At 42.8% G+C, this 26407-nt stretch overlaps 1 protein-coding gene across 1 annotated transcript in view; it reads left to right on the plus strand.

The window, feature by feature from the left end:
- Positions 1–21535, plus strand: part of T265_12529 (hypothetical protein) — a gene marked incomplete at both ends in the record, with an annotated part of 43829 nt that extends 22294 nt beyond the window's left edge. Inside the window, 9 exons of the mRNA XM_009164165.1 lie at positions 2615–2748; positions 5155–5636; positions 8886–10092; positions 10190–10246; positions 11348–11687; positions 18307–18539; positions 19981–20146; positions 20217–20648; positions 21266–21535. Coding sequence (XP_009162429.1) covers positions 2615–2748; positions 5155–5636; positions 8886–10092; positions 10190–10246; positions 11348–11687; positions 18307–18539; positions 19981–20146; positions 20217–20648; positions 21266–21535 — 3321 coding nt within the window. The remainder of the gene's footprint in view (positions 1–2614; positions 2749–5154; positions 5637–8885; positions 10093–10189; positions 10247–11347; positions 11688–18306; positions 18540–19980; positions 20147–20216; positions 20649–21265) is intronic.
- Positions 21536–26407: the final 4872 nt, after the last annotated feature.

The raw sequence follows: 26407 nt of genomic DNA on the forward strand, positions 1-26407 counted from the left end.
GTCACAATCGTAAAATGTCCCTATATAGGGAAGTATGGTTTACAAAAAAAAACAAATGGAACGTTACTCTACACAAACGGGTATACTTACTCTTTAGGAAAATCTGACGGATAACCCACTTTAAATGGCCAGGGAACTCTATCACTTGCTCGCGCGTACTTTTTAAATGGACTCCAAATATTCGGTGTAGATTGATCAAGGCTCTGCATGCTTTCGGTGCAAAACATATCATCAGCCACCAGCCAATCCTATCCGTTTTTCTCTGTGCAGAGGAATTCTTAGCGGATGGAAGCGTTGTATTTCTTCTTTGGATACCTTAACGTCACCGTAGTTGGATACATTCTCGCTCAATACAACGCTGAGGCATCCGTGTTCTCTAATCTGCACTGCAGGCGCGAAGCTTGCCAATAGACGTTAGGTCCCTCCCCCCGTTTCATCAGTCTAACCTGATTTCTTGTACTTATCGTGGTGGTATCAAACTTTTGCTCATTTTTGAGGCTGCATAAAAGGTAGGTTACATTTTCTACCAGGGTACTCGCATACAGTATACTGTTCTGAATGAGGCTAATAGTTACACGAAACGTTCATCTGCCAAGTTGTATATACTTGCGTTCTTCGATCAAAGGAATTGTGAAAATGCTGGCTATTCCCGTTGTAACCATACCATAACCTTCCATATTCTGTAAAATTCTACCCGGGAAATTCCGATTCTGCTTCTAGCCACAACTTTTTCCCTGGATAGCATTCATCTTTCCATCTTAGCCCATGCCCTACAGGCGGTTTTTCCGAACACAGACGCACAGCTGAATCGTCCATCAAACAATCAATCAACAGTTATGGATTCGCAAATGAATCCGTGGGTAGGCCTACTTAAAGCGCGCAATTAGAGCGGAGTGAACAGTTTTCCTCTTGGATAAATCATCCCTGATTATGACCACCTCACTTCCAACCAGCTGGCATTATCTAACCGACTCGTCCACATCCCACTGAAGACTGTTCGGCTTAAGGTCAACTGACTGTATTATTTACATCGGCCTACGAAAATAAAAATCCAGGTTTAATACACCTGATATAATCAACTTGGCCAGCGCTGACCAGAAAACCTTGTGAGCAGCTAAAAACCACACATACCTATATGATGGAATAATTTTTATAATCCAACTGGTAGTGACAGGCATCCTGTAGCCCACCACATTATTCTTCCTCAAGTCATTGTGAGTATGCACAAGGCCGGAAGTCTCAGCTTGTTGACATGTTGCTTAAAAGAGCGGTTAAAACGCAATACGATGGATTAGGTAAAGAAGTTGTCATTAGCAAAGGTAATACTGGACACAGTCAAGGGATGACAACTAAGCGCAATTTAATATCGCGACCGGAAAACTGTAGTTGATACGTACAACAAAGCAAGCTGACCCCACACAAAATTTATTGGGCATTTGGCCTCAAGCATCATTAAAGGTTTGTTGGAGCTTAGTTTACTGAACCGCGTTCATTAGGGGTCAATGGTTACCCGTCGCTGTTGCCTTGTTGGATGTTGGATAGGCCACTATCAACTTTCGATGTCTCCTTTTACAGACAGAAATAAGGCAACTAAGGGAGGTGAGAGCCTGAACATTCTGAATGTGGGAAAGATTGGTTCGCAGAACCGGCATTCCCTCTGAATTACGTGAAGATGTACTTATGGTGTACATTTCAAAACCAGGTGATTCTGAGCAGGACTAAGAAGTGGAGCGGACAGTGTTCTGCTTTGCCCTCGTTATGTATTAGGTATAAGAACTGTTGAGCTGCTCAGTTATGGGATTCTGATACCCTAAAGAGGACCTGAGAATGGTATGGGGGAATTAACGCTGAGCACACGGCTTCTTGAGTGACCTCTGCCTCGTTTCCTCACTTCGAATATCTTCTTCCTGTATGCTTTGATCCGTTTTCTGGTGGTGTTTGCATTACTTCTGCGCTTCGGGCATCCAATATTTGCACTTCCTCTGCATTACTCGATACTTCTCAAGTTTGTTATCAGTCGTCAAGAGTGGCTATCATGCTGAACACCCGTGCGAATTTTGATTGAAGATAAGCATGCGTCGTAGGTGACAGCCGGCAGTTATTTCGAAAGGTTTTGTTCCGTTTAACGAAGTTGGTGACATCTCAGTCACACGACTATTTCCCAGTTCGACAATTAAGCCGTTGATATTTCGAAACGGGGGCAAATATAAACTATACAGAACAGCACGGTATGAGAATTGGCAGTGTATTCGCCGCATCCAGAGTTTGTTGGATTTCAGCCAATTCTAATTTCAATCAGTTCTAATAATTAGCTAAAGCCAGCCACGACGATTCTTACAACCTTGCTTCTAGACATCTCTAGTGGTTTTAAGTGAAAAATGCTATCGGTCGGTATACATTCGCCCCTTACTAGTCTCACCTAAACCAACTACCAATGTCAAGATCTGTGGAGATTATGCGATCGGTGAACTCCCCTGCCGTAAAAATTCTTATGCTAACTGCAGGTTTTTACTCACCAGTCAAGAGTTTTCGGGTTATGGTTGTAACTGCAGTTGTATAAGTGCAACAATTGTAGTAGCTTAATTTTGGCCCACCTTTGCTTCCTGTTTTGCAGCTTATATCTTTGGAACCGAAAGAAGTCGTAAGTTCAACTTCAAGCTTGTTTGAATCACTTTGTCCAAATGTGGCTCGTAGTCTCTTCGATATCCTACAGGTCACACATCTTGCACATTTTATTTTAACCCAAAAGTCTAAATCATGTCCCAACAGTCTGAGTGAACATTCGCATGTTAAACGATATTTATCTATTCTGACGAGTGCATGATACCCGGTCACTCACGTGTGAAACTTGATTGTGATGAACAGGTACTACTGTACTGTAAGAATCAACTTCCCGCAGACAAAGAAAGCAAGACAAAATCATATTTCCGCCAACTCTCTTTGGAACTTGTTTTGGAATTGTTGTCACCCAGGTTCCATGAACACTAGTTAAGGCACGACTTAATAAATAGTCATTAATCAAGCGCGGTTTTCGCAATTTTAAACCCAAAAATTTGGAACTTAACTAGCCTTCAGCATATCTTTCACGCAAAGTAGAACCAAAACTAAGATATCTGCGTCTTATTTCATGCACACTTGGGCTACGCCAGTCCCCAGCAGTCAAAAGGCCTAGACTATTGATCCACTAACTCCGAGTAAGCTTGTTCAAGAATATCCAACTACCAACTGCCTTTAGCGTCAAAGGTTGCGGTGAGAGTACCGGAACGAATCCCTACGTTATCTCACTGCTTTATGCGTCGGACTTTTGAGTCAAAAGCCCAAGGTGGGTTACCCCAGATGAGCCCTATTCGTCGTCCTGGGCAACCGGCAGGTATCATTCACCCTTGAAGCTCTTCCTTCACCAGCCCTTACTAACCGCCTCCCCACGTTTCAACCGGTCTACTGCGGTCAATCCATCTGCCAGTCCCCTGGCCATTTTTCTGCGTCTGAACTATCGCCTAGAAAAATAAGACAAGATAAAACCTTGTGCAATGCCGAAAACCTGATCCATGCTGCATCATTCAGAGCTGGAATTTTGCTTTCCATTTTCATCGATGTATGTTGTCTCCAAAGCTTGAATACAAGAACCCACTTCTGTCGTTCACCTCAGGTCGCTTAGGACGAGCTCGGATGTTTCACATTTCACTCTTCGGTCATCTGGTGACCCTGACGCAATGGCTTGCGGTGTTTATGATGTGAGGCTTTCACTCAGCCACAGGGCCAGACGCGCTTTACTGGACTGAATCTCAGTAAATGTCATCTGCGCGCTTTACGGTTGTCTTGTCCAATCCGGATCAATGCATGTCAATGCGATAAATGACATTTATTTGCTGTGTCAAAATATGCCCTGACAAACTGCAGTTCTGAGACTGGAGAAGCTGGATTTTATCGACATCTGTCAAGAGTGCTGAGATCAGCAATAATGGGCACTATCATCCTGCTGAGTGATACGACCGCTCAAGTTTGGATTGTGTCGCGAAGAAGAATCGTTTAATGGGTCTCACTAAACTCCGTACTGACGATGTCATCTCGACTGGTGACAAAGTTTTCGCAGTCAAATTGCCAATTACCTTCAGCGGTGTGCTGAACACCTTTGTTCCTTGCCAGTACGAAATTTTAGCACCAGCGCCCACATCGAGTTACGTGGCAGCTATGTCTTAAGAATTGAGGAAAACATAGTAGAGTTATGCCATTACGCAGATGACGCATTTGATTTGAGGCCTGGAGGCAGTAAACTTTTCATTACTCTGGCTTTGGTTTATAGTGAGCTGTCCGCAGTCACAGAAAACACCTGAACCGAGTTTCTTCAGTTGCCAAGACCTAGATGGCGACGCACACAGACGGAACAACGCATACTACACATCCTTCCTGAAGGAAAATTTAGGCGGATTTTTCACTTTTCTAGGTTGATATGTGTGATACTGAGCGTCCAATTTGAAGCTGAGGCAGCTCTTGTTAAGTTGGGACTTGATTTAGCATCTAACACCAACATGACTTATAGATAAGTGCAATTCACCACAAGGTTGTCACATACCTTTATTACGCAGTGTAGTTATCCAGCATATATTCAATAGATTTATATGAACTTCAGGAAACAAACGACCACTGTTCTGAATAGACTAGGTTTCACTGGGTGGAAAATCATTTCATAGATTGTGTAATTTACCACTCATAAGGTGACTGAAAATCCGTCGACGACCGGTTTCGCCCTTTTGGGGCTCATAAGTTAGGCGCAGTCCCCGAGTTTCCGTCAGCCTTATGTTCTACTTGAAACCAAATTGCACGAAATTAGTGAATATACACTCATTTGTAAACTAATTTGGGTTTTCGAGAGACTCACCTGGAACCTAGCTGAGTCTCTCGTTTGTGATGTTTTCGGGCATTTCATAGATTCTCCTCACTGTACTGTCCCACCGGCAAATATCACTGCAGAAATATTTCCGACTTCGATGTCCGGTGGACTGAGTGCGGACAATTTCCTCCGTTATGATGCCGATGTGCTACTGTGACTTTAGTGACGTAGCTGATGCTGTTGGTTAACATACCTTGCCTGATCTGGTTGACTGAAGGCGAAGAGAATGCGTCAGTATGAGCTGAACATGCCACGCCGAAAAGGCTTTTCTCCATGACTGTCGCTCAGCTAAGTGTATTCACACAACACCGCGGATCACGATATTTACTCTGTTCATTTCAGCGTCCTTGTTTCCAATGTATCCATGAATTGGGATACTGGCAAGCCTACAGCTTTGGTGATTGGTATCTAATACGCCCGCGATCGAACTCTTTGTTGATGTTCCATGATTTCGCAGCTCTGTGGCTAGATGTTACCGCAAATGAGAACCTTGCCAGCTCCACCTGGACTCAATCAGTTCTGAACGCGTTTCTGTTGACACGTCTTGACAAAGGAAACAGATCAGAAAATGTGCAGCTTCCTTTGCTGCCAACTGGACAAAATAGCTCTGCGCTGACCACGACAGAAAACCCAGGAATTGAAAACACGCAATTCTCATCACTGCCGTCTTCACTGTCCAACGAGACTTTGGACAACCTCTCTGTACACCAACTGAAGTGTGACTCGTCACCCGTGGACCGTACTGGTATGTGCGCATCTTGTAGAAACTGCTAAAGTGATTAAATTCAGAAACGTGAACGACTTCTAAGGATTTTAAAACACTGACCAGGTTATTCAAAATCTTCCATTTAAATTGCTGTGAAAAAAGAAACGTTTTACTTACGACACCGTACTTCGGGGCGTCTGCTTGTTACGATTTCTTCACATTTCAGTGTCAGTCGACATGGATACGAATATTAAAACGCGGGTCAAAAAGGACTTCTCGGTTACCTTACCACAAGCCCTTCACACTACGAGAAAACCATTAGGCTTCACTTCACCAGCAGAGTTCTTAATACCTTCTTTGAACGACACACTAAGTTGGATACCTTCTTTTTTGTCCCGGCTACTACTTGGCTTGTTTTGAAGAGCAAACGGAGTGTATTTGACAGATAGCAAGGAACACTTCTTAGGGGCAAAATTCTGCGGCACAGTTATCAGGCCGTTCTGCTCACACAATTGATCAGTCCATAACAGAAAAGAAAGGGAAGATGGGTCATCAACTCTGCAAGGAGCTGTGTTCAACTGCGTGGCATGGCATAAGAGTCTACTTTAAATGGCGCGCTCTGGAAAATGTCTTGATGTCGTGAACAAGTTGATGGCAAGAATGCAAAAATGCAGCAGCTCTTAAATTTTCTGGGGTCCTTAAACCATATGACAAACTCAATAACCTTCTCACCCTTAATTAATGTGCTGAAAGGGTGAGTCGACGTTAGTAGCATATCGCTGAGCCATTACTTCTCAATCGTTCAATCTATCATCTTCATAACTTGTGACGAAATTTTTGGGCGCATTTCACCTGCACTTCAAATCAGTGAAAAACTTCTTACACTTAACGTGAGATTAGTTCTGGTAAGTCACCCTAATAATCATATGTGACAACCATCGTAAGCGCTAATCTGTCTATTTGTTATGGTTTCTGACAATGTGAAGCGGCCCTATCGGGCAAATCTTCTACTTCAGCCAACTGAAATTGCACACTCCCACCCCACACAATGCTAGCGTTGGAATTCTTTTGAGTTTCTGCACTTATCTCAGCATGCTTTTCGACTGCCGCAATGAATTATTTAGAAGTTTGAAGATGTACTTCACTGGTCTCGTCACTTGTCTCTTTTAGACGTGAGTTCTGGGCTATACTATTGTCTGATTGTGGTGGTCACCACATTTTCCAATGTCCCGCTAAGGTCACAGTTGAGGTACGTATAGCTTAGTCGCTGGATAGAAATACTGTTGTAACAAAATTTCTATCCAGCCGCTAAGGCTACACTAATGATTTTCGCGCTTCGTGAAAACCGAGGCGATATGGGATAACAGCATAAAATAGACACAGATGTGACAGCCGTCTGTCTGGCCAAACTGACAGGAGTGTTGATAATCAACTTCAGTTCTGCATACTTTAAAATGTGCAGATATGAAGTAATAAGTGGATATCAGTAAACCAGTCGGAACGTATTGTCATAATAACCCGGGCCAGTACTTCCGGCATTTTCTTTGTTCTGCATTGAAACCCTGTCTTGGGAAATACTAAAATGTCCTTTGTAAGCAAACTGACCACTACTTATTTAGACCTCTGGTGAAGATTTTCATAAAGAGAATAAGGTCACTGTTTTGATAACAATAATTTATAACTGTTACTGGAATGCCTAAGGCAATAGGCCAAAGTTACTTTTGAAATGACTGAAAACTTGAGAGCGTAGATAACACCGGAAAGGCGATTCCGAAGTAGCCAGAACTGGATTCCCCATGACAAGTTTTGTATGGACAAACATTTTTCTATTCTCTCATATGGATATCAACGGCCATTCCCAGCAATGGACCGAAGTGCTAAAAAGTAGGATATCGGGTTATTGAGTCTTACTGGTGAACACTGATGAACAGAGATGGGACGAATGTTTAAATCACACGAACTCGTGACCACGAGTGGCTGAACGATTAAGAGTTCCAACCTGCAATTTGAGACTCTGTGGAGCTTCGTGAGATGCGCACCACTGATTATTCCCAATAAGGATGAAGGAACTGTACAGTGCTTATCGGCTTTTCAGCATAATTCGGCTTCGCTCACAGGACGAAACTTCCCACTTCTCCCTTTTAGGGAAACGTAAGAAAGTTATCGGACATGCGGTCATTTATTGGCATATGAACAACGAGGAGAACCAAAACCATTGTTGTGTTGACCAGTATGCCAAGAATTACAAGGAAGGAAAGTCAGAAGCTATTCGAATGAAAGCAAGTTTTTCGCCATTTCGAAATAGTACAAAGCAGCCAGGGATCAGTTCCCATCATTCCTATCCTATACGCCCGAATCCCGTCCGGATGTCCGGTTCTCCGAACAAAATCGGAGAGAAACTGGGTTTGAGTTTTGCTCTCATTAGAGCTCATGAGCAGTGCATATCCATGGCTGTACAGAGATTTCAACCATGTACGTCCGACTTGCAAGGCAAACATGTGACCACCGCTCCACCAGCCCACACCGGATGCACCCGAATTATCACCTCTGAACTTAAACGGCGTAACTGTTTCGGCCAACTAAAGGGGCAAGGATGTGCACCGCTAATGAGCTGTAATGAGAGGAAACCCGAGTATGATTCTCTCCAGCTTCCATAGTTTCCTGGGACATGAAGGGGGCTCTTCGAAAGAGGGTGATGTGAAAACAAGTCCCACAAAGCCCAAAATTAATTTAAACTGGTTAGTAAATATAAGACCTTTAATGTATACTAAAAAGAGTGAAGTCGTATGATTTGTGGAGTACTGAAATCCCATCGTATCAAAAGCTGGTCGAGAAATGTGTAAACGTAAGAAAGCTCACATACGGAAACCAAAAAATTGGATACTCAGTGCTCTTACCAGAAACAATTGAATTTCTGACACACTGTTGCAGAAGACAGTGAAGCTGTTAAAATAGGGTCGGTTGACTCGTGGCTGATTCGTATGATTCATATTCCGTTAGACCATCCGTACTCTGCAGTATGTGACGAATTAAAGCAGGAACCACTGTCAAAGTCAGAAAAAATACAGTTCGTACTTATTACAGCTTCCGCGCCGAGAAGTGTTCGAGATTATCAGGATAATAAATGGCAAATATAGCATGGAAGAATCTGTGAGACAGCTGTTTGTGTAAAGTTGCTGGATTACCAAATCTCCTGTTAGCCGTGTAGAGTATCTAAGCGTTAAATTCTCCCTCTCAGGTAATAATCATGTTCTAAATCTTTTCCTCGACTGTCTTCCGAAAATACAGAGATTGCAGAGGAGTTATGGCACACTGTTTTGCCAATCATTGTTCAAGTCCGACAAATGTTTTATGGAATGCTGCCACTGCCGCTCTTCAAGACAAATCCACCACTGCGTTCCACAGCCAGTGATCACTACCAAGAAAACAAGTCTTCACTGGGATATGGTCTACAGCTCACGAGTATTATCAAAAATAAGGTTTTAACCGGGTGTCAGCCACCCAAAACTGAGGGGCCAAGTTCGGCAATGCCTGGTTGTCTGATGAGTCGAATAAATGCAACTGCCTCTTCTACCGATCCTCATTTAGCGGAGGACCACAAATGTTCGGGGTTCACTGGAATCCTGCAGGTTTTCGACATTTCAAAACCAGCGGAGTTCAGATCCAATTGTCCGGATGTAGCTAATAAGATTGCGGAACCTCTACAGATAAACACATCAGAGCAGTCAACTTGGGAAAATGGTCCGCAATCTTCGGCTGTCACTGTATCTGTAAACCAACCTACTTCTTGCGAGAATCACACAGATGAGATTTTGAAAGACGCTTTCAAAAAGGCACCCGGGGAACCAAGTTTGCAGCAGGATTTACTTGTAGATAACGTAGACGTGGACAACACTGCTGAGATAACACCGTCAGCCACGGAAGTTAGTAGTCGGTCGCCAAAGACTCTACAGGCTGGCCAACAACCCCATGCACCTCATTCGGAAAAATACAGTTTGAATAGTTCGAAAAAATTGGTGAAGCTCTATGTTGGATCTATTTGCATCTCTCTGAGCCCTCAAGGCCTATGGTTAACATTTACCCCAACTGCGAGTTTGAACTCCAAGTTTTCAAGCGTTAGGGAGTTCTTGAACACAGACTGGTGTGGTCATCTTGAGTGCCGCAGCCAGTGGAATCCAGACTTCAATGTCAGTACCTGTTATAACGAACAGCTCCCAGAGACGACGTCTGTCTCGGCGTATTTCAATCAGACTGTTGCCATTCTGAAAAAAGGATTACAGCGCACATGTGCGGGTGACTTGCAAAAGTTATCCAAAGGTATCGGATGGTTTCCGGATCTATCAAAAATCCAGCAAGGTGAACAGTGCGAAGAAGGCAGAGCAGCAATCAAGATTTTGTGTCACCCAACACGCTTAGGAGGTATTCGGGTTTATGGTGCTTTGGATAAAATCATTTATCAAAGCGGACCAATAACTAGAAGCTCAGGACATCTGAGGTAAATTCAATTTGCATTTTTCAGGTTGTTTACTTTATACCTTAGTTTTATTTATAAAAAGGATAAATACCTCACTGTCCTGTATTGCATTCTTCAGGTTGACACGATTCTTGGAAAATTTGAGTTTCACTCAGCGCCAGTTTGTACGGAACAAGTAAGATAGTCTTACATTATCATCGCTTGAACTTTCTGTTTCTGAATATTCTCAGCAGTCGTGAAACACACTTGCAGGAAGAGTTGTGCGCAGAAATACATAAGTCCTGGCAGGCATCGTTTTGAGGGGAATACTTCAACTTCTTGAACTACCTTCTACGTGAATCTTGAAGTGATCTTTATGTGGGACTTTCGGAAAGGAAAATAAAAAACAGTTCCTGGTTAGAAATATCCTAATTTGCAAATTGGCATTCAGCTCTAAAGACGTAAAACTTGGTGTTCAATTACGAAATAGGGTTGATAGGAATTGTGAGGCACAACCGATCTGAAGTCAAAAAGGGTGATCCCAGTAATCAAAGAGATTTCACCATACTTAAAAGTAGTGTCTTATCAAGGGAAATAACCTGATATCATAGATATCGTTTCAGGTGAAAGATGAGAAACTACTTCAGAGGCTATGGTTTGAAGGATATCATAAATTAGCGAGTTTTCGAGAGAAGAATGCTGCATCACAGTTCTGCTCTATGATAGCGGCCCAAGTGTTAAGTCGTCTATCTCTTAACGTACATACCTTCTCCGCAAAAGAATGGTGATCAGGCAATTTTAAAGCTCCCGCGATTTGTTATAAAAAGTAGCTTAAACGTCCGCTTCAGTCAACAGTATCGGGCAGCAACTTCTCAGAGCACTAGACAAATGCAGTCTGTTACTTTTTGACGGTCATTAAACGAACCTATTTAACTAACTTTGATTGCTATAAAATGAGCTATACAGCTGTGTTTCGTCAAACTTGATAGCATAAGAAAGTTTATGAATTTAACTGAACCAAGCAGTTACTTCAGTTCACATTCGCCACGCGCGCAATTCTGAGTGATGGCCGTATAGTGGTTTAGGCAACGTTAGGAGGACATTTGACGAGCCTTAGTAAGGACTAAATGCGCCGTGTATTGTCTTTTAGCACCAACCACACTACAAAACCACGCTGTTACTAGGGTTATCCTTTCGCTGTTCAGTGAACTCATGTTTTACATTCAATGAATACTTCCGAGAGAGTAGATAGCGTTGGATTTCGGCCTTTGACGGTCAGCTTCTTTTTGGTATTTAGACATCGTGAAGCTCGACTTAGATGCACCCAGGATACAATTGCTCGAGTGGCAACCATTCTAGCAAACATTCTTAAGCAAATCATTGCAAGGAAGCAACATAGTCGCCCGGGGAGTGTATCATCCAAACAAGACGGCTTATTAAGTCCAGCAACATCAACTCTGAATCCAATCTGCTTGTCCGATTTCATCGGCTGGTTTTCCCAGTCATCTTACAATTCAGAAAGCAAGCAACGGCCGGAAATCGCGGAGATCTTTCAGTTTCTGAGGGCTTTCGACCAATCCACACCATTTGAAATCCTACAGAGTCAACTTATCCCCCACATGCGTGCATGGTTTAAAGTGAGTGAAGTATTTTGATGCTTCCAGTGGCATTTTAATTAAATTCCTGAAGGGCTAGTAAGTATGACTTGTTCGTAGTGAATGATCCTTGTATGTACTTTGGCTGTTGCGATGGTTGGTTATGATGTGTTGCTAACGTCAAAGGGGCTTTACAGCACTGAGTTGTAAACTCCACTTCTCTTCCATTGATCGATCGAGGCTTTCGGCAGTGGTATTAGAGGCTTTTACTTGAACCTCGACAGGAAATTTAGCAGAAAGACTATCTATAGGACCAATGTTTCATTTTATATCCAGCTTTTTACAAAAGATGCACTAGATGTGGTTGTATTACCTAAACTCACACACTATAATAATAATAATAATAATAATAATAATATAAAATAGTCGGGATGACCAACCCATCGGCCAGCCAGCAGCCCATTTATGGAAAGTTTACTGGGCTTTTAGTCCTACTATATTACTCTGTTTGAAGTTAGAGAGATATCCCAGTCCCAACCCATGGTTCACCACTCCAAGCCTACTAGTTTGCTTTATCGGTTCGTCTCTTTGTGTATCTATAATTCGGCTATTTAATTTCATCTTATACCTTCTTCATTAGCGTGGAAGAATTGGACTGGTTACATAATATCCAGACGTCTTGAATCTTCAACTTCTACGACAAACTTAAACGATTGGGCCAGATCATTAAAAATCGAACCGGTGATGCAATTAGATGCACACACCTTGTACAAAGCAATTCGCTTAAGTGCCACCTAGCGATTTTCAGTATGGGCTGCTTATACGACCTTCTTTTCCCCATATGGAAACAGAAAAAGATCTTATATGAAGCCTCAAATCATGTGACACGCTTGTAATCCCCTATAGAGGCTGAAGACAGCTATCCAAGATGATAGTTGTTCCAAGAACCTAGAGTGGAGGGTAATCTGTCATCATCTGACTCACAAGATGGTCTCAGTACTTTGAGGCTTTTGGGTGTTCGGTCAGATGCTGGGGAAATAGTTGTTCTTGCATGAAGAGCTAAGAGGTCAAACTCAGCTGAAGCAGTTTTGCCTACTAGTGTGGAGTTACCACCACTGTTATTACTCTTGGGAAGTAGGGGCCCGATAAATGAGTGCCCAAATAAATGGTGCTAAGGCTTATCCCCACTCCGATCCTTAGTCAACCATAGCCGAAAATGGATTAATCCTATGCGACCACATAAATTACAGTATGACACTAGGCACGGTGTCCCCACTGCAGGCGGTCACACCTTTTTCAGCAGGATGGACGCCAACACTAATTCCCCCCTCTATTTTAGGTGCAAATCGGCAAGTTTCCAGCGAATACTAGCAACGTACTCATGCAAAGTTTGTGCCCTGATGGGTTGATCTGATAACCATATTTCCACTATTTTCTTGAAAGCCCCACTAAAATTTTCTAAATAAATGCTGTAGTCATCAGTAAAGAATGGTAAAATGACCGGACTTATCTCCGAAAACATAGATTCGGGTATATATTTCGGTAGGCCAGTTACTTTGCAGAAGAAATGTGACATCAAACTGCCGGTTACGCTTTCCTAACCAAATAAGAAGTCGTGATAGAGAACCACGTAGAATCAACCCACGCTTCGCTTCGCTAATCCTAAGATTGGCTTGTCGGAACCAGATGAATTTGATCACCGCGTATGCCGAAAAACAACGATCAACGACAAAAGTCAAGGACGAGTCTTACACCGAATCAGATACCTTTCATCAGTCGGTCACTTTTGCAGTTGAGCTTCAGTTCACAGATCTGTCAACGTCGGTCCCTTTTTCCAGACATTCTTGGAGGTCGCGGTATTGGACTGCCGACGCCGATTATATCAGTCTGTTCAGAGTCTGTACTATCCGCTTGATCCCATCACTAACACGAGATTCTGCGTAACTAGTAATTTATGGTCACCGGGACTTACCGAAGCAGTGATTGCTCCCACCTAACTTATTGTGTAACTGCGCCCAGCCGGACTTTTCGAAGGCGTGTATGTAAAGAGGTGATGTGAAGAAGGAATGATTTAATGAACCGACTGTGAATTAGATCAATAGCTTCTCAGAATATAGCTGGGTATCAAACTTCACAAATCACATTATGCAGAATCCATCACCGTACGCAAGAAGTTTGACGCCAAACGTCTGGAAGATTCGAAACCAGGTTGAGTTATCGAAGTTCTCTGGTCTCTGCTGATAGACTTTATCTCATACAAACCTACTGATGGAAGCGCGATGAACGGGAGCACCAAATCCTAACAAAAAAGCTGGTTAAACAATAATGATAATAATATTAATAACTGCCTCAAGCATCGTGACTGAGCTGAAGCCGAAGCTTCGCGTATAAAGCAACTGGTAGCTGAACTCATCCCAGCGGACTGACAAACAAGCAAATGCTAAAAGATACTCGCGATTGCCTGATTCGGTCATTGTATAACACGAGTGATGATGAAAAAGGTAAAATGAATAGGTCAGAAGGTTCACTGTTTGGTGGCAGCACAAATAACTCCACGGTTACCTGAGAGCAACTTGTGTACCAAGCTGTAAGATGGATAAGAAGTCAAATACACAATTAATAAGTGCACTGCAGAAGTTCCTGAACAGTCTTCCAGGTGGCACATGAAAACCAGCGATAGTGATTAGCCGTTCTGAAGAAAATGGAACAATGATTTCACCTTTCCGTGATTATCGGAGATTGAACAAGCAAACATAATCGCGGAATGGAAAAGCAGTCCAAAAGACATCTATGCAGCAAAACTTTTCAAGCATAGTGATCCGACCGTGATAAGCGCACTGTCCAATGAACCGACATCTGCCGGAAAACGGTATCAAAGGGATTCAAGGATCTTCCGGTCATGCCGTCCCAGAACAGATAACCATCATAGACTTTACCCGATAACCACGGAAAGATTCGACTGCCGATTAGTAAAGGCGAACTGCTGGCAGAAGGCCTACGTAGTCGTTAATCTACACAGGTTATCGAGTCCCACCTTCCAAAATAGCAGTGTGTTTCCCATGCTGTTCGCAAAACAATAGATCCAGCATTTGCTTCACGAAAGCTTGAAAAAAAATCCGGTGAATATCTCCGACCTATACATTTCCCTTTCTTGACTTTACTAACTGAAACTTACTCTGAACAGTTCTTGATTAGCATGCCTGTTCGCTGAGACAGAAGAATCTAAAATCCCACGACAGAACGGCTGAAAGAATGCGAGTCACTGGATCAATTTCAGGCGGTCATAGAGTTATCAACAACATACCCCTACACCTGTTCTCTTCAGTCTGTATATAACGTTCACTGTGGATTCAGTTTTCGTAAGCGACGATCATGGTCGGTAGTTCAAATATCTGCTTGACGGAAATACGTACGACAGTAAATGTTTTTGTGCAAAGGGTGTGACATACCAGGGACAGGTTTACTAAAGGTAGTGTGCTGTTTGCGTATACGCAACCAGGTTACGTCAGCTGTTGTACATCAGTGAAAAACTCTTCGTTATTCAGCAGTCTTCAGTCGTCCTCACATCACCAGGGTAAATATTCACCACCCCCACGGGCAGATTACTTTTTCTACCTCGGCAGTGCACATAATTCACTTTACACCGGCTGTCTTCTGCATGAGTGTCAGCCGAAATCTGATGTCTCAATCACAGCTGTCGAAACGCCGTGCCTTTTGATCTAACTTTTGGTCGTCAGCTTAGATACCGTGTTACCATGGTTAGTGTTTTTTTGACAAATTCGGCATAAAAACCAGAAGTTTGAAGTTGGAGTCCGAAAGGCGTACCCAGGGCGCGCCGTATTTGGTGTAACTGAAACGCTGTATCTGATCTGTTCTCACACGCCCTGAAACGGCGGCTTGGTAACAGCTAGGCCGAAAAAGGCCAGCTGTAGATCCTCTTCGGCTGGTGCGTTGTGGTGGGGCAAAAGCTGACTGTAGGAGATTGGCGTAGAACGAATTGAATCAGTCTCAGAGTAGCTAATATGTGGTCGGTGGAACACCAAGAAACTGAATCCTGGTAACCATCTGGACACTAGTTTGCGAACTGCGATCGTCAGTCTCCTTAAATGGGGAGCAGAAGCAAAAAGGAAGACGTTATGGGGGGGGGGGACACGATGCGATTCCACACCTCAGCAATTGACACGATGTTGACCTGAGACTGATAAAACTGAGTTTCCGTGACCGTCGCTCTATGGTCCCATACACACCATGCCACGGCTAGCCATAGTAACCCGTACGAGCTTGACTTCTGAGCACTTCAGGTCACCGGTCTATCTAAATTGAACAGCCCTGGATGCAACCGTTTAGTTGTCTCCATGTGGGTCTGTGAATGACACGCCATGAGTACTTCGAAGTTTTTAACCTGAGCCGATGGAGAAGTGAATTTCAGTGATTATCATGGCATTGGCCAAAGCAAGGCTAACTCTAACTGCAGGACTTACTGGTAATGTGACCACCTGCAGCATGTCAGTTGGGTTTAGCTACTATATTGATTTTATTCGTTCTCAGGTTTTATTCCCTAGGCTTCACACCTGTTAATGGACGTTTTTGTTTGCACACGTGGCGCGGATGTTGTCTCCTAGGTCCATCGGCGTATTTAGACTTGACTGGCAAATCCTCAAACGGAAACCAAATCACCATACCATAGTTCGCCGGTAAATTGACATCAGTTTAGTGACAAAAAGATGAGGGTGTACGTACGGTATTGGACGTCGTTCCTGGTGGGGGGACCTGGGATATGCCAAGACGTTGAGTTTTAGTTCAGTAACTTGCTAGTTATCTGCCAGAAGATGAACCGAGAAGTGGTGAATTTGGTGCAGTTGCGGTGGATGGTCAAAATCAGTGAGTCTATTGCAGAAATCCGAAATTAGATAAAAGGTTAGAACAATGGAACTTTTTAAAAAGTAATATACAGACTATGCAATGGTGGAACTTCGTTTCCCATAACAGTAAATTCAATTAACAACTACTAGATAAAATCCACATAGAGACAGACATACCGTTCCTGTGTCATGAGCTTCGGTCAACAGTCCTTTTTTCGTGAGACAGAAGAAACAAAACTGTTTGATCACCGTTTTCGGGCTGATTTTTCTGGCTCTCAAAGTAATCAAAAGCAGCCTGATAACCACCAAATTATTCTATGTGAGTCCCACACCTAAAATAATGAATTTGAAATTGGATTTATGCATATCTGACGGTGCAAAATTCTCCGCAATGATCTGGAGAAATAAATTCTGTCCCTCTATCCATATTTCGTCAAGGAAAAACTTGCACGAATCTACCAAAGTGAGAGACTTGCCCAAATGCTACCTGAATTCAGTGGATCAGAAGGAAGTCTGTTGGAATCCGTTGTACTATCCGTACCCACACTGTTGCGGATTTTCCGAAAACTAATTGCGGCGGTTGAACTGGTAAGCTGCAGACATACGCCATTTTTTACACTCTAACCCTGCTACAATCAATCCAGTTAGTAAAAAGTAAGTACTTAAATTACAAATCTGACGACATACAAGTTGCTCTTTTTTCCAAGTCTATTATCAGTATAGTACGTCAATTTTTTAAACGCCATTGAGGGGTCACTTAATTATATACCAGTCGCAATTACTCCATTTCAAGAAGTTCCTGATGACAATTTTTACTGGCTAACCAAGGCCAATGTATGTTGTGTGTTTTGGTTTCCTCATCACCTCCAATTAACTTCCATTCAAGCCCGTTTAAAACATAAATAAGGCATGATAAGAAAAATATAGAATGCAAACTCGAGTCACAAAGACCATTTTCCTTAGAGCTCAGTAATTAATGCAGATAGCATGTGACCACTGCAATCTATGGATCAGCCAATGCAACCATGTCCTCCACAAGGGAAACAGACAGTGGGATACCCTCAAATGACTTGAGAAAGACCATTGGGGGTGGCCTTTTTTCACAAAAAATTCAAAGGCTCTGGTAAGTTCTGAAAATCAGACCCGTTTCTTTGTTTGTTTACTTAGGAGGCTTAAAGGCTGATTTCGACGCAGCCGATATTCGTTGAAACGCATTTGAAGCAATTGCGCCTTTTATTAACATGAAATATGGATCAGGTAACGCTTACACTACTCAAAGGTTGCTGAAAACTTCTCGGCAGCCCACGACCGGTATTACCATTCCCGGGACGCAGTCCCCGAGCTTCCGTCAACCTTGTATTCTAATTGAACCCAAATTTCACGAAATTAGCGAAATACACTCATTTGCATGCTAATTTAATTTTGACAGGAGACTCACCTGGAACCCAATTGGAACTCTCGTTTATGATGAGAACTGCCTGGTGCAACACATTCGGTTGCTTAAAAACATCTAAATGAGAGATTCAGATGGTTTCTAGGTGAGTCGCCCTCAAAACCAAATTTGTTTGCAAATGAGTGTGTTTCACTAGTGACGAATGCTTGTTAGGCTGATGTTAAACTCCACTTGTGTTTTATGCACCAGCATGCTGTCGCCGATTTTTTAGTTAAATAGCCCAATTTAGTTATCTTCGTAGTTGACGGCATTCTTAGGATCATGTTAGTGAGTAGTATCAATATTATTTTATCCAGTGTATACTGCGCTGGAGTATAATCAAGATGTATTTTCCATTCTACTTAAGATTGAAAGGTACCCGATGCCACTAACCCAATTCGTCGTTATACCAGATCAGCTACTGACAAGAACCATACAGTTGCGCCCACAGGCGTTAACCATGGATACGGAGTCAGTTTCATTTCGGTCAGAATATCGCCGGAAGGTTGATCTTTCGAACTACCATTTGTATGCGCAACCTCTCGTTACGGTGAGGCAATTGCAGGATTGGGTTGCGAACACTATAAGAAAAATTCCGTGGTACGCCGCCAATTTTTTCCTCAGACTGGAGTTATACCTGATCAGAGCAGTACGGTCTAAACCGGCCTTGTATGATGCCTATATATGTGTAGATTTAGTGGACCCCATATGCCACTTAGTTGAGTGCAAACTATTCTACCAAACTATGAAGAATTTATGACTAGTAAACCGCATACTTGCCTAGCAGAAAGTTTTCTAAAAATCCTAGCGCCACTACAAACAAGATCAAAATTCTTATTTGCTCCCGGTAACAAGTACTTACTTCATAATTCTGAAGGCTTTTCTCCAGAAAATATTTTCGAGAATCGACGAAATCGTTATCGCTTTAGGTACTCAGAGGCTAAAATGGCCCGATATGAAAATAAGAATATAGTACAGGCTCCACCCCCGAGCAGAGTTGAAATTGGTTTCAAGAGGTCGAAATACGGTACCGGAGATCACATTTTGAACAACTATGATTACTCCTTCAGAAATCATGCATCCGGAGAGACAAAATAAATCAATTTAGCTCCGTTAGCTCATCACTGTCATTTTCAGCATCCTCAGTAAAGCATTCGATTAGAGGCTTAATCTCCCGGAGGAAACATTTGGTACACTAAACCACTTTTATCTCAAACTGGAGGAGATAATTAACCAATGGTTTACTCAGACTTGTCATAAAGCAATGGAGTTACCAGAAAAAAATGTTCGGCTGACAGGCTGGAGTTGATGTATTCAGAATTAGCAGACAGACCGGTTTTAAAAGTTCTATTGATTTTTGTGCAGAACGTTGGATGGGACAGAGGTGGAAACCAAACTCAGTGTTATGACGAAATGGCATTTTTGTGTGGCAGAGTTTCGTTCAGGATATATTTCCGTCTTGTATGAATAGCAATCTCGTACTCTCACAGCATGACTTTTTTTGATTAAATAAAGTCGAAAAACGCTTCAATGCAATCCATGATGTAACAGTATTAGGGAGGATTACGTTCCACTGAACATTCAATTTTTGGTTGTTGTGAAGTTCCTGTGTACCCTCATTTTGGCAAGCGAATAAGCCTTTTCACTGCCTTGTGTGACTTGGGCTTTGGTTTAAGCCAAAGTGACAAGTCTCCTCTTAGGAACAATGTTGTGTATTTGTAGTAGTTGTATTTGAGTACATTATGAGTCATTTTAATTCGTTTAAGCCGTTTCATGAATTTTGCCGCTACCCATAAAATGTCACATAATCACATAATCCTCTCATTTGTCACTTACTTCTGCGTCTCATTTAGTTGCAAATTGGTCACAGCAGTAGACTTCCAACTTCAAAGCAGCCGAAGAGAAAAGCGTTAGCTTCGATGGTTTAGCCAGTAGAGTGACGTTCTTTCATCACAAAGCCAACGTTATGTGGGGAACAGGAAAGCACTTTGTTACCACAGTATATTTTATTGCGTCTGCTCTTGTGCATGCTGTAAATTAGGTACAAGGATGACGTGAAACACATGGGCTTCACGTATGATATGCAGCAATCACGCTACGGTGTTCATCTGTTACCCCCAACTGTCGATCCCGTGAGTAAATTCGGAACTCGTTGGTATGCTGATTTTTCTAATTCGATGCGTTCTTTGTTCTGGTTTTTAGAGTTGGTTCGTTACTATTTCGACCTAGCATTCATAGATCTCGTTAAATGTTTCTTCGTTCACTCTTGTTTGACAGGCCACAGTAGGAACTCTGGGCAGAAAATTCCTCGGTGGAATTTTCAAATGGTATGGAACTAATGGAGGTCGACAAATCAAGTGGGCGAATCCTTTGAGACTTCGTGGTTTGGTGCGTGTGGTCACCTCTGACGTCGATCTGAATCAAGACCCGCACACTGTTGGTCGGCTGCTTGCCAATCCCGTGCTAGAACAGCGCCACATATCGCGTAAAACACTAGGTAGCAAAAAAACTAAACATCAGACCACGTCTCACACATCAGTCAGACAATACGCTGTTTTGATTCGGCCTGATCGGGAAGGCGCATTTCCAAACGAGTCAGCCAGCTGGATTGCTTTCGATCTTGGGGTGTACATTCATCTTACACATTATTTGATCCAAGTACCATTACTTGGTGATCGGTGGCCTCATTTGACTGACTGGCAAGTACAAGTAAGTTGTCATGACAGAATAAATAATTCTGCACTGCATTCGGACATTTTTCGCAGTCAAACTAAAGTGCAAAATGCAAATGGAGAAATTTTCCTCATTATGACGAAAGAACACGTAACAAATTCTCAATTGGTATGCTATATATTACTGACGACTTTTTAGTCGTAGCTAGGTACGGGATTTGTAAAATCCACATCCGCATCACTCTCGTTTGGAATGTCCTCTCCTGTTCCGACGCAATTATTCTCGTGAATCCACACGAAAGGGAAAGCCTTTTGTGTTTCGAGTTCCGCTCTTGTTATAGCTTATCAGCACTGTATAGTCCTGGTCGTGTCAGGTTTTGAACTCTGGACATCTGACAGGCGAAGCCAGTGTTTCAACTACACCAGCGCCTGGATTATCGCGTCTCGACAGGCGAATGCGATTGGTCTAAACCAACCATCACATTTAGTCGGACTCTCTGTCATTACCAGTCGGAATTCTTTTGCATTTTGACTGTTTCATTGTCCTCCAGTTCTTCAGTATTTCATCAACCATAAACTAAATTTACCATAATGTTAAACAAAGTTGGGGAGGTTAATTCTTAATTAACCTAACTTCCGTTATCTGCTCGAAAGGGTTCAACCAGTGGGATTTTGTGGGAAGTTCTGTCGGAACATCACGTGAACCCGGCAGGCGACCCAAAAGCCTACTGGGGACCACAAGGCGAGAAAATATGGTGCCTACAAACTTCGCAGACGGAAACAGGCATCGAAATGGGATGGCGATTTATACGAATTCAGGCTTTACCAGGCTGTGGTCAGAATAAACGTCTACAGTCCAGCATGGCACTGCGCGGGATAGAGTTTTTCGGGGTCGTCACAAAGCTGATTAGGACGCAAGATAAGGTTAGTTTTTTTCCGCTGGTTATTGGGCTTTTCCGCTCTAATATCTCTCTTGCTAATCATTAACAGAATGGCATGTTTGTGTTACTGAAAGTCTAGTGTTTCATATTGTTTCAGAAACTCACTTGAGGTGCCCTTCTAATGATTTTCAACAAGTGTTAAGTGTCTTTCACCTTTTTAAAATAACCTGACTTCAGTTACAAGATAAAGTACAGATCTTTCACCGCTTTCCTACACAGAGTGCTTTGTGCAAAATGGAGATGCAGGACATTCAGCACTGAACAAGAAAGTTCAAGAAAGCTCCTCACTCCATCTCACTTGAATTCAGTTGATAAACACGCATGGAGTTTCCGTTAATTCAATTTACTCTTCTTAGCATAGACTTCCTCCGACCCTTTGAACAGAATTATATGGATGAAGGAAGAATTGCTCTCGTTTGGTTGTCATCTAAAATCAAATCGTTAAAATGTTTTGTTAAGAATTCAGTTTAGCATAGTTTGCTGCTAGATCAACATGTCGTATAAAAAGTTCATCTACAGAACAGAAATCGGGGTTGTTTACAATCAATTGGAAAAAGTTTGGANTCAAAGCACCGGTCTTAGATCTTGAGGATCACAATTATTCCCTATTACAAAATGGTACCAGTAGAATGTCATACACCTCTTCTACAGGCCAGTCGCAGCTGAAACCGACCTGTGACACAAACAATCCAGATGAGCGTTTCAGAGAGGCTTGGTGAATAATCTGTGGATTTATTGCTGGGCCCAGCAAACCTCTCTGAAACGCTGACTACTCAAATGGTCCCTATTATTTTCCGACTGATTGAATCTAAGTGAGATCAAGCAAGCCAAAGCAGTGTTCATGTTCCCTGTAGCAACTCACCCAGAATGAGGCCAAATCGACTAGCTTCTTTCGCAGCCTCTATAGCAGATTTCCGCCGCGCTCGCATCAATTTGTAATCATACGATTCGTGCGTGAGAGTTTTGTCATACGGGTTATAACGATATGCAGGCAATAACGGATTGGAAATCATGGCCGACTCTAAGTGGAAACGCCCATCACCAAGATACACGAGTGCGTCAGCATCTGTGATCTGAAAGCAAATAACTGACAAATGGAACTCTAGTAGAACGCGACAGAAAAAGAGGATTCTACGGAGAATTAAATGAAGTGTTTTGACTGGGGTCCTAAGATATCTTCCTTTATGATGGGGAATTTAATGACAAGCCTGTCGGCTGCTAATCATAATCTTGAGAACTATTTACGATAAACCACAGGTGCATCAACAAGTGCCTAATTTGCCTCACCGAATCAGTGGCAGACCGGAACATATGTTGTGAACAGAACTCACTGACCGCATAAATTATGTTGTGTCGTAGTATACGACCGCTACGCGACGGGTCATGCGGTCTATAACCTAGACCCCTTTTATTAACCCAACACAACGACTCCTGGAGCTATACAACTGTTCTCGTCGCTGACATAAACAATCTGAACCGACAAGAAAAACAACGCTTGTGACGAATTTGCATGATAACCTTATTGCCGCGAAGGGATTATCCGGTAGTTCACCATGAATTAAGGAGTGTAATCCAGGTTGCCCGTATGGACAACTATTGGGAGAACAGTCTGAAATAATTTACACCGTTTGCGGAGAAAGGCACCACGACCATCTGTCGGTACAGTTCAGTTCGGTTTAACAGCCACAAATCAAGAACCATGGATATGTCGGCTCCAGATGCTACAGTCTCAGTCACCGCATAGCTAAGTCACAACCGCTAGTGTCGTTAACCATTGGTGGATTGAATCTCGGGATCCCAATCCAGGGAGGCGGCAGTGGTCAAAGCGACAGAGCTTACTGGTTGGTAATTTCACGCCTCATTTTCAGTTCATTGACTGTCCACCTTTCCGTCGTTTTTACTCAGCATGGTGTTGGGCAAACAAAGGTGTCCGAGGCGGTCGGTCCTCGGTCCACGTCCAAACCGGGTCCTCTAACTCGTACTACTCCGGGGAGAAGGTAGCAACGCTACTTCCATAAATATGAATATTCCGGTCACCTGGAGAAAACATCCTACTACCTTTGCACTCCTGTGGCAGATGACAGTCCGACTTAACCTGCAGACCTTCTCATATCACAGTTAATCACATAGTTGGGGAGTTCGCTGGTTATCGTTTAGCTGCTGGTATTCCTAGTATAGCTGAAATTTTTGTAACGGATCATTACAGCAATGAAGCCTGATCAGCACGTTGGGTGGAAGCTTTGTTTGGTTGAGCACATAAACTACTTCCAGCGACTGAATCGAACTTTCAGCTAGTCTAAGCAGCGATAAGTATTGAATGACAAACTGTTGCCCCTTCTATTAAGTTGTTCTCAAGCCCCGGATGTTTTCATCCTTCGACTGGCAAAAAGCGAACCCTTGTTCTCAGTTTCCTACATTTGTGAAGGAGGACGCTGTGAAATCTAAATGGATGGCTCTGTTGCTAGTGACTGCGTTGATCAGTCGATGCGGTTGATAGTTTCTCGGACGCCTGATCATCAAATGTAAAAGAAAACCTCCCACTTAATCTGTTTCCTCCTTCGGTGAGGTGCTTTTTCTCCCCCACGTGGGGCCAAGCCGGTTTTTACTGATTCATGTATTAAATCGTTTACAGACAAACGTATTCAGTAATTTCCAATCTGACGAACAAAAAGTGAAATAACTAAACTACTGAATGAATTTGAAAAATGGTGGATAAGACAAACTAGCTAACCAGTGTTGGAGATGGTGACGACTCGAGATGAGCAAATGTCTTTTTTTGATGGTATAGAAAAGAGGGATGAGTGTGAAATGTGGTCTATTTCAGCTGTTACAACGGCCTAAAACATAGAATTGGTGGCCCCAGTCGTTTATGTCGAATGGACGATCGGCAGTTGCACTGACTACTTTGGTAGGGGAGGAGTATTTTTAAAAGAAACCAGTGAATGGAGTTGAAGCTCTTTCTTCTAGTCCGAGACTTGTGACCAGAAGCCTGATCCAGTGATGAGAGTTGCCCTAACAAGCAACGGGGGGATCGTCGCACAGCGTCAACTTTGATACACCCATTTTTGTTCCGCAGGCTTACTGATCACCGAGCATCTCTAGACAAAACAACAGAATATGGATATCTCAAAACATAGGGAAATCAAACTCATAGAATCGCAAAACTGAATTAGCTGTTCACTCCGGTTATAACCGGAAGATGGCTCTGTTGCTAGTGACTGCGTTGATCAGTCGATGCGGTTGATAGTTTCTCGGACGCCTGATCATCAAATGTAAAAGAAAACCTCCCACTTAATCTGTTTCCTCCTTCGGTGAGGTGCTGTTTATCCACCACGTGGGGGCCAAGCCGTCAACTCGGCGTCGAAACTTAGACTTAGACCAATAGAGAGTTCATAGGAAGCGAAGGAAAGTTGCGTCATTATTGATTGGAAGTTTTAGATAAAAAACTGATCCATGGGGCCTAAAAAGAGTAAACCACTGACTCACAAGGTTTGAGCGAATCAGTTAGCAGGCAGTCTACATTTAAAACGATGCACCTATCGATTACTTTGAGTCTAGTGACCAAAGGTAAAAGATGAACATAAATTACCACGTAGAAGAGCCTATACGGGTACAATTTTGGGAAAATTCAGTCTCCTATGGGGAGTTACTCGTGGAGATGTGCATCCCAGAACTTCTCCTGGAGATAAAGGCGATGACTGCGGTATAATCATCTTGAACCCATGCTGTTCCAAGGGACTTTTCGCCGCCTGAAGACTGGTAACGAACTGAATCGTAGACACGACAGCCAGCCGGGAGCCCTTCTCAAAATTGGCCTTCAACGTATCGATGAAATGGAGCAAATCGATGCCAATGTCCACAAATATGTACCTTAAAATAACGACAAACGGACCACTCAGTTGTTGCTTTGAAGGTCGCATTTTGGCTTGGTGGTATTAAAAACGCAATACTGAGACTTCTCACGTACACTCTGCAAACATGTGGTAAATACACGTTCCGAGAAAGATTCATGAGAAAAGTCGAAGAGTAGTGCGAAGTGCGAACACAGACTACATTTTATGGTTTACTAAGCTCTCTAAAAACCGTAGGCAATAAAACTTACGAACAGAACATCCGTGTTTGTTCCGCTGTATGAGCGCAAAGGAGAATCTCTCGGAAGCTACGGTCACACACGGAATAATTCCTTCATTCTCACCTCGTTTTGTCCCAGTGTCAAACAAGCTTGCAGCTGATAATGCCTGAGAAGCATCTACCTATTCGCCCAGTTTGCTAGGAAATAATTAATCAAGTACATCGCAATGATTTATGGCTCCATTCAGGTATCTAAAACACATAAACTTATAGAACTACTTTATCTAGACCGACTGAAGCGAAAATCTGGAGGATAACTGGTTAGTTAGGTAGTGTTCTTGGCATCAACAAAATTTGCACACAAAGCATCACCACCAGAAAAGTACCCAGATTTTGCCTACTCTGCAAAAAACAATCAATTCGACAGGTTACTTTATATGCAACCGCAAGGCTCCGCAATTTTTTACTTCTAGACTCAGCGAAATTCTCAGAGTAATATCGATATTCAACCTATCAGAACCAACCGAAGTCATATTTAAGAACAGTTTGGACAGTGACTCTCAAGCTCGTTGAGATTTAGGGCAACATAAAAACCAATCAATAAGATCTCTTTCGGGTGGTGCACTAAATCATTGTTGAAAGTCGGTTAAAGGTTTCAGAAGAGCTTGGTAAACAATCGGTAGTTTTTATTTGAGCAACGTTTCGCTTTTGACACAAAAGCCTCATCAGGCCAAGTGAACAGGTCACCAAATTGGCCAGGTGATAAGACAGACGGGGAACCAAT

The sequence above is a fragment of the Opisthorchis viverrini genome (genome assembly GCF_000715545.1).
Source record: "Opisthorchis viverrini unplaced genomic scaffold opera_v5_3, whole genome shotgun sequence".
Classification (NCBI taxonomy): Eukaryota; Metazoa; Platyhelminthes; class Trematoda; order Opisthorchiida; family Opisthorchiidae; genus Opisthorchis; species Opisthorchis viverrini.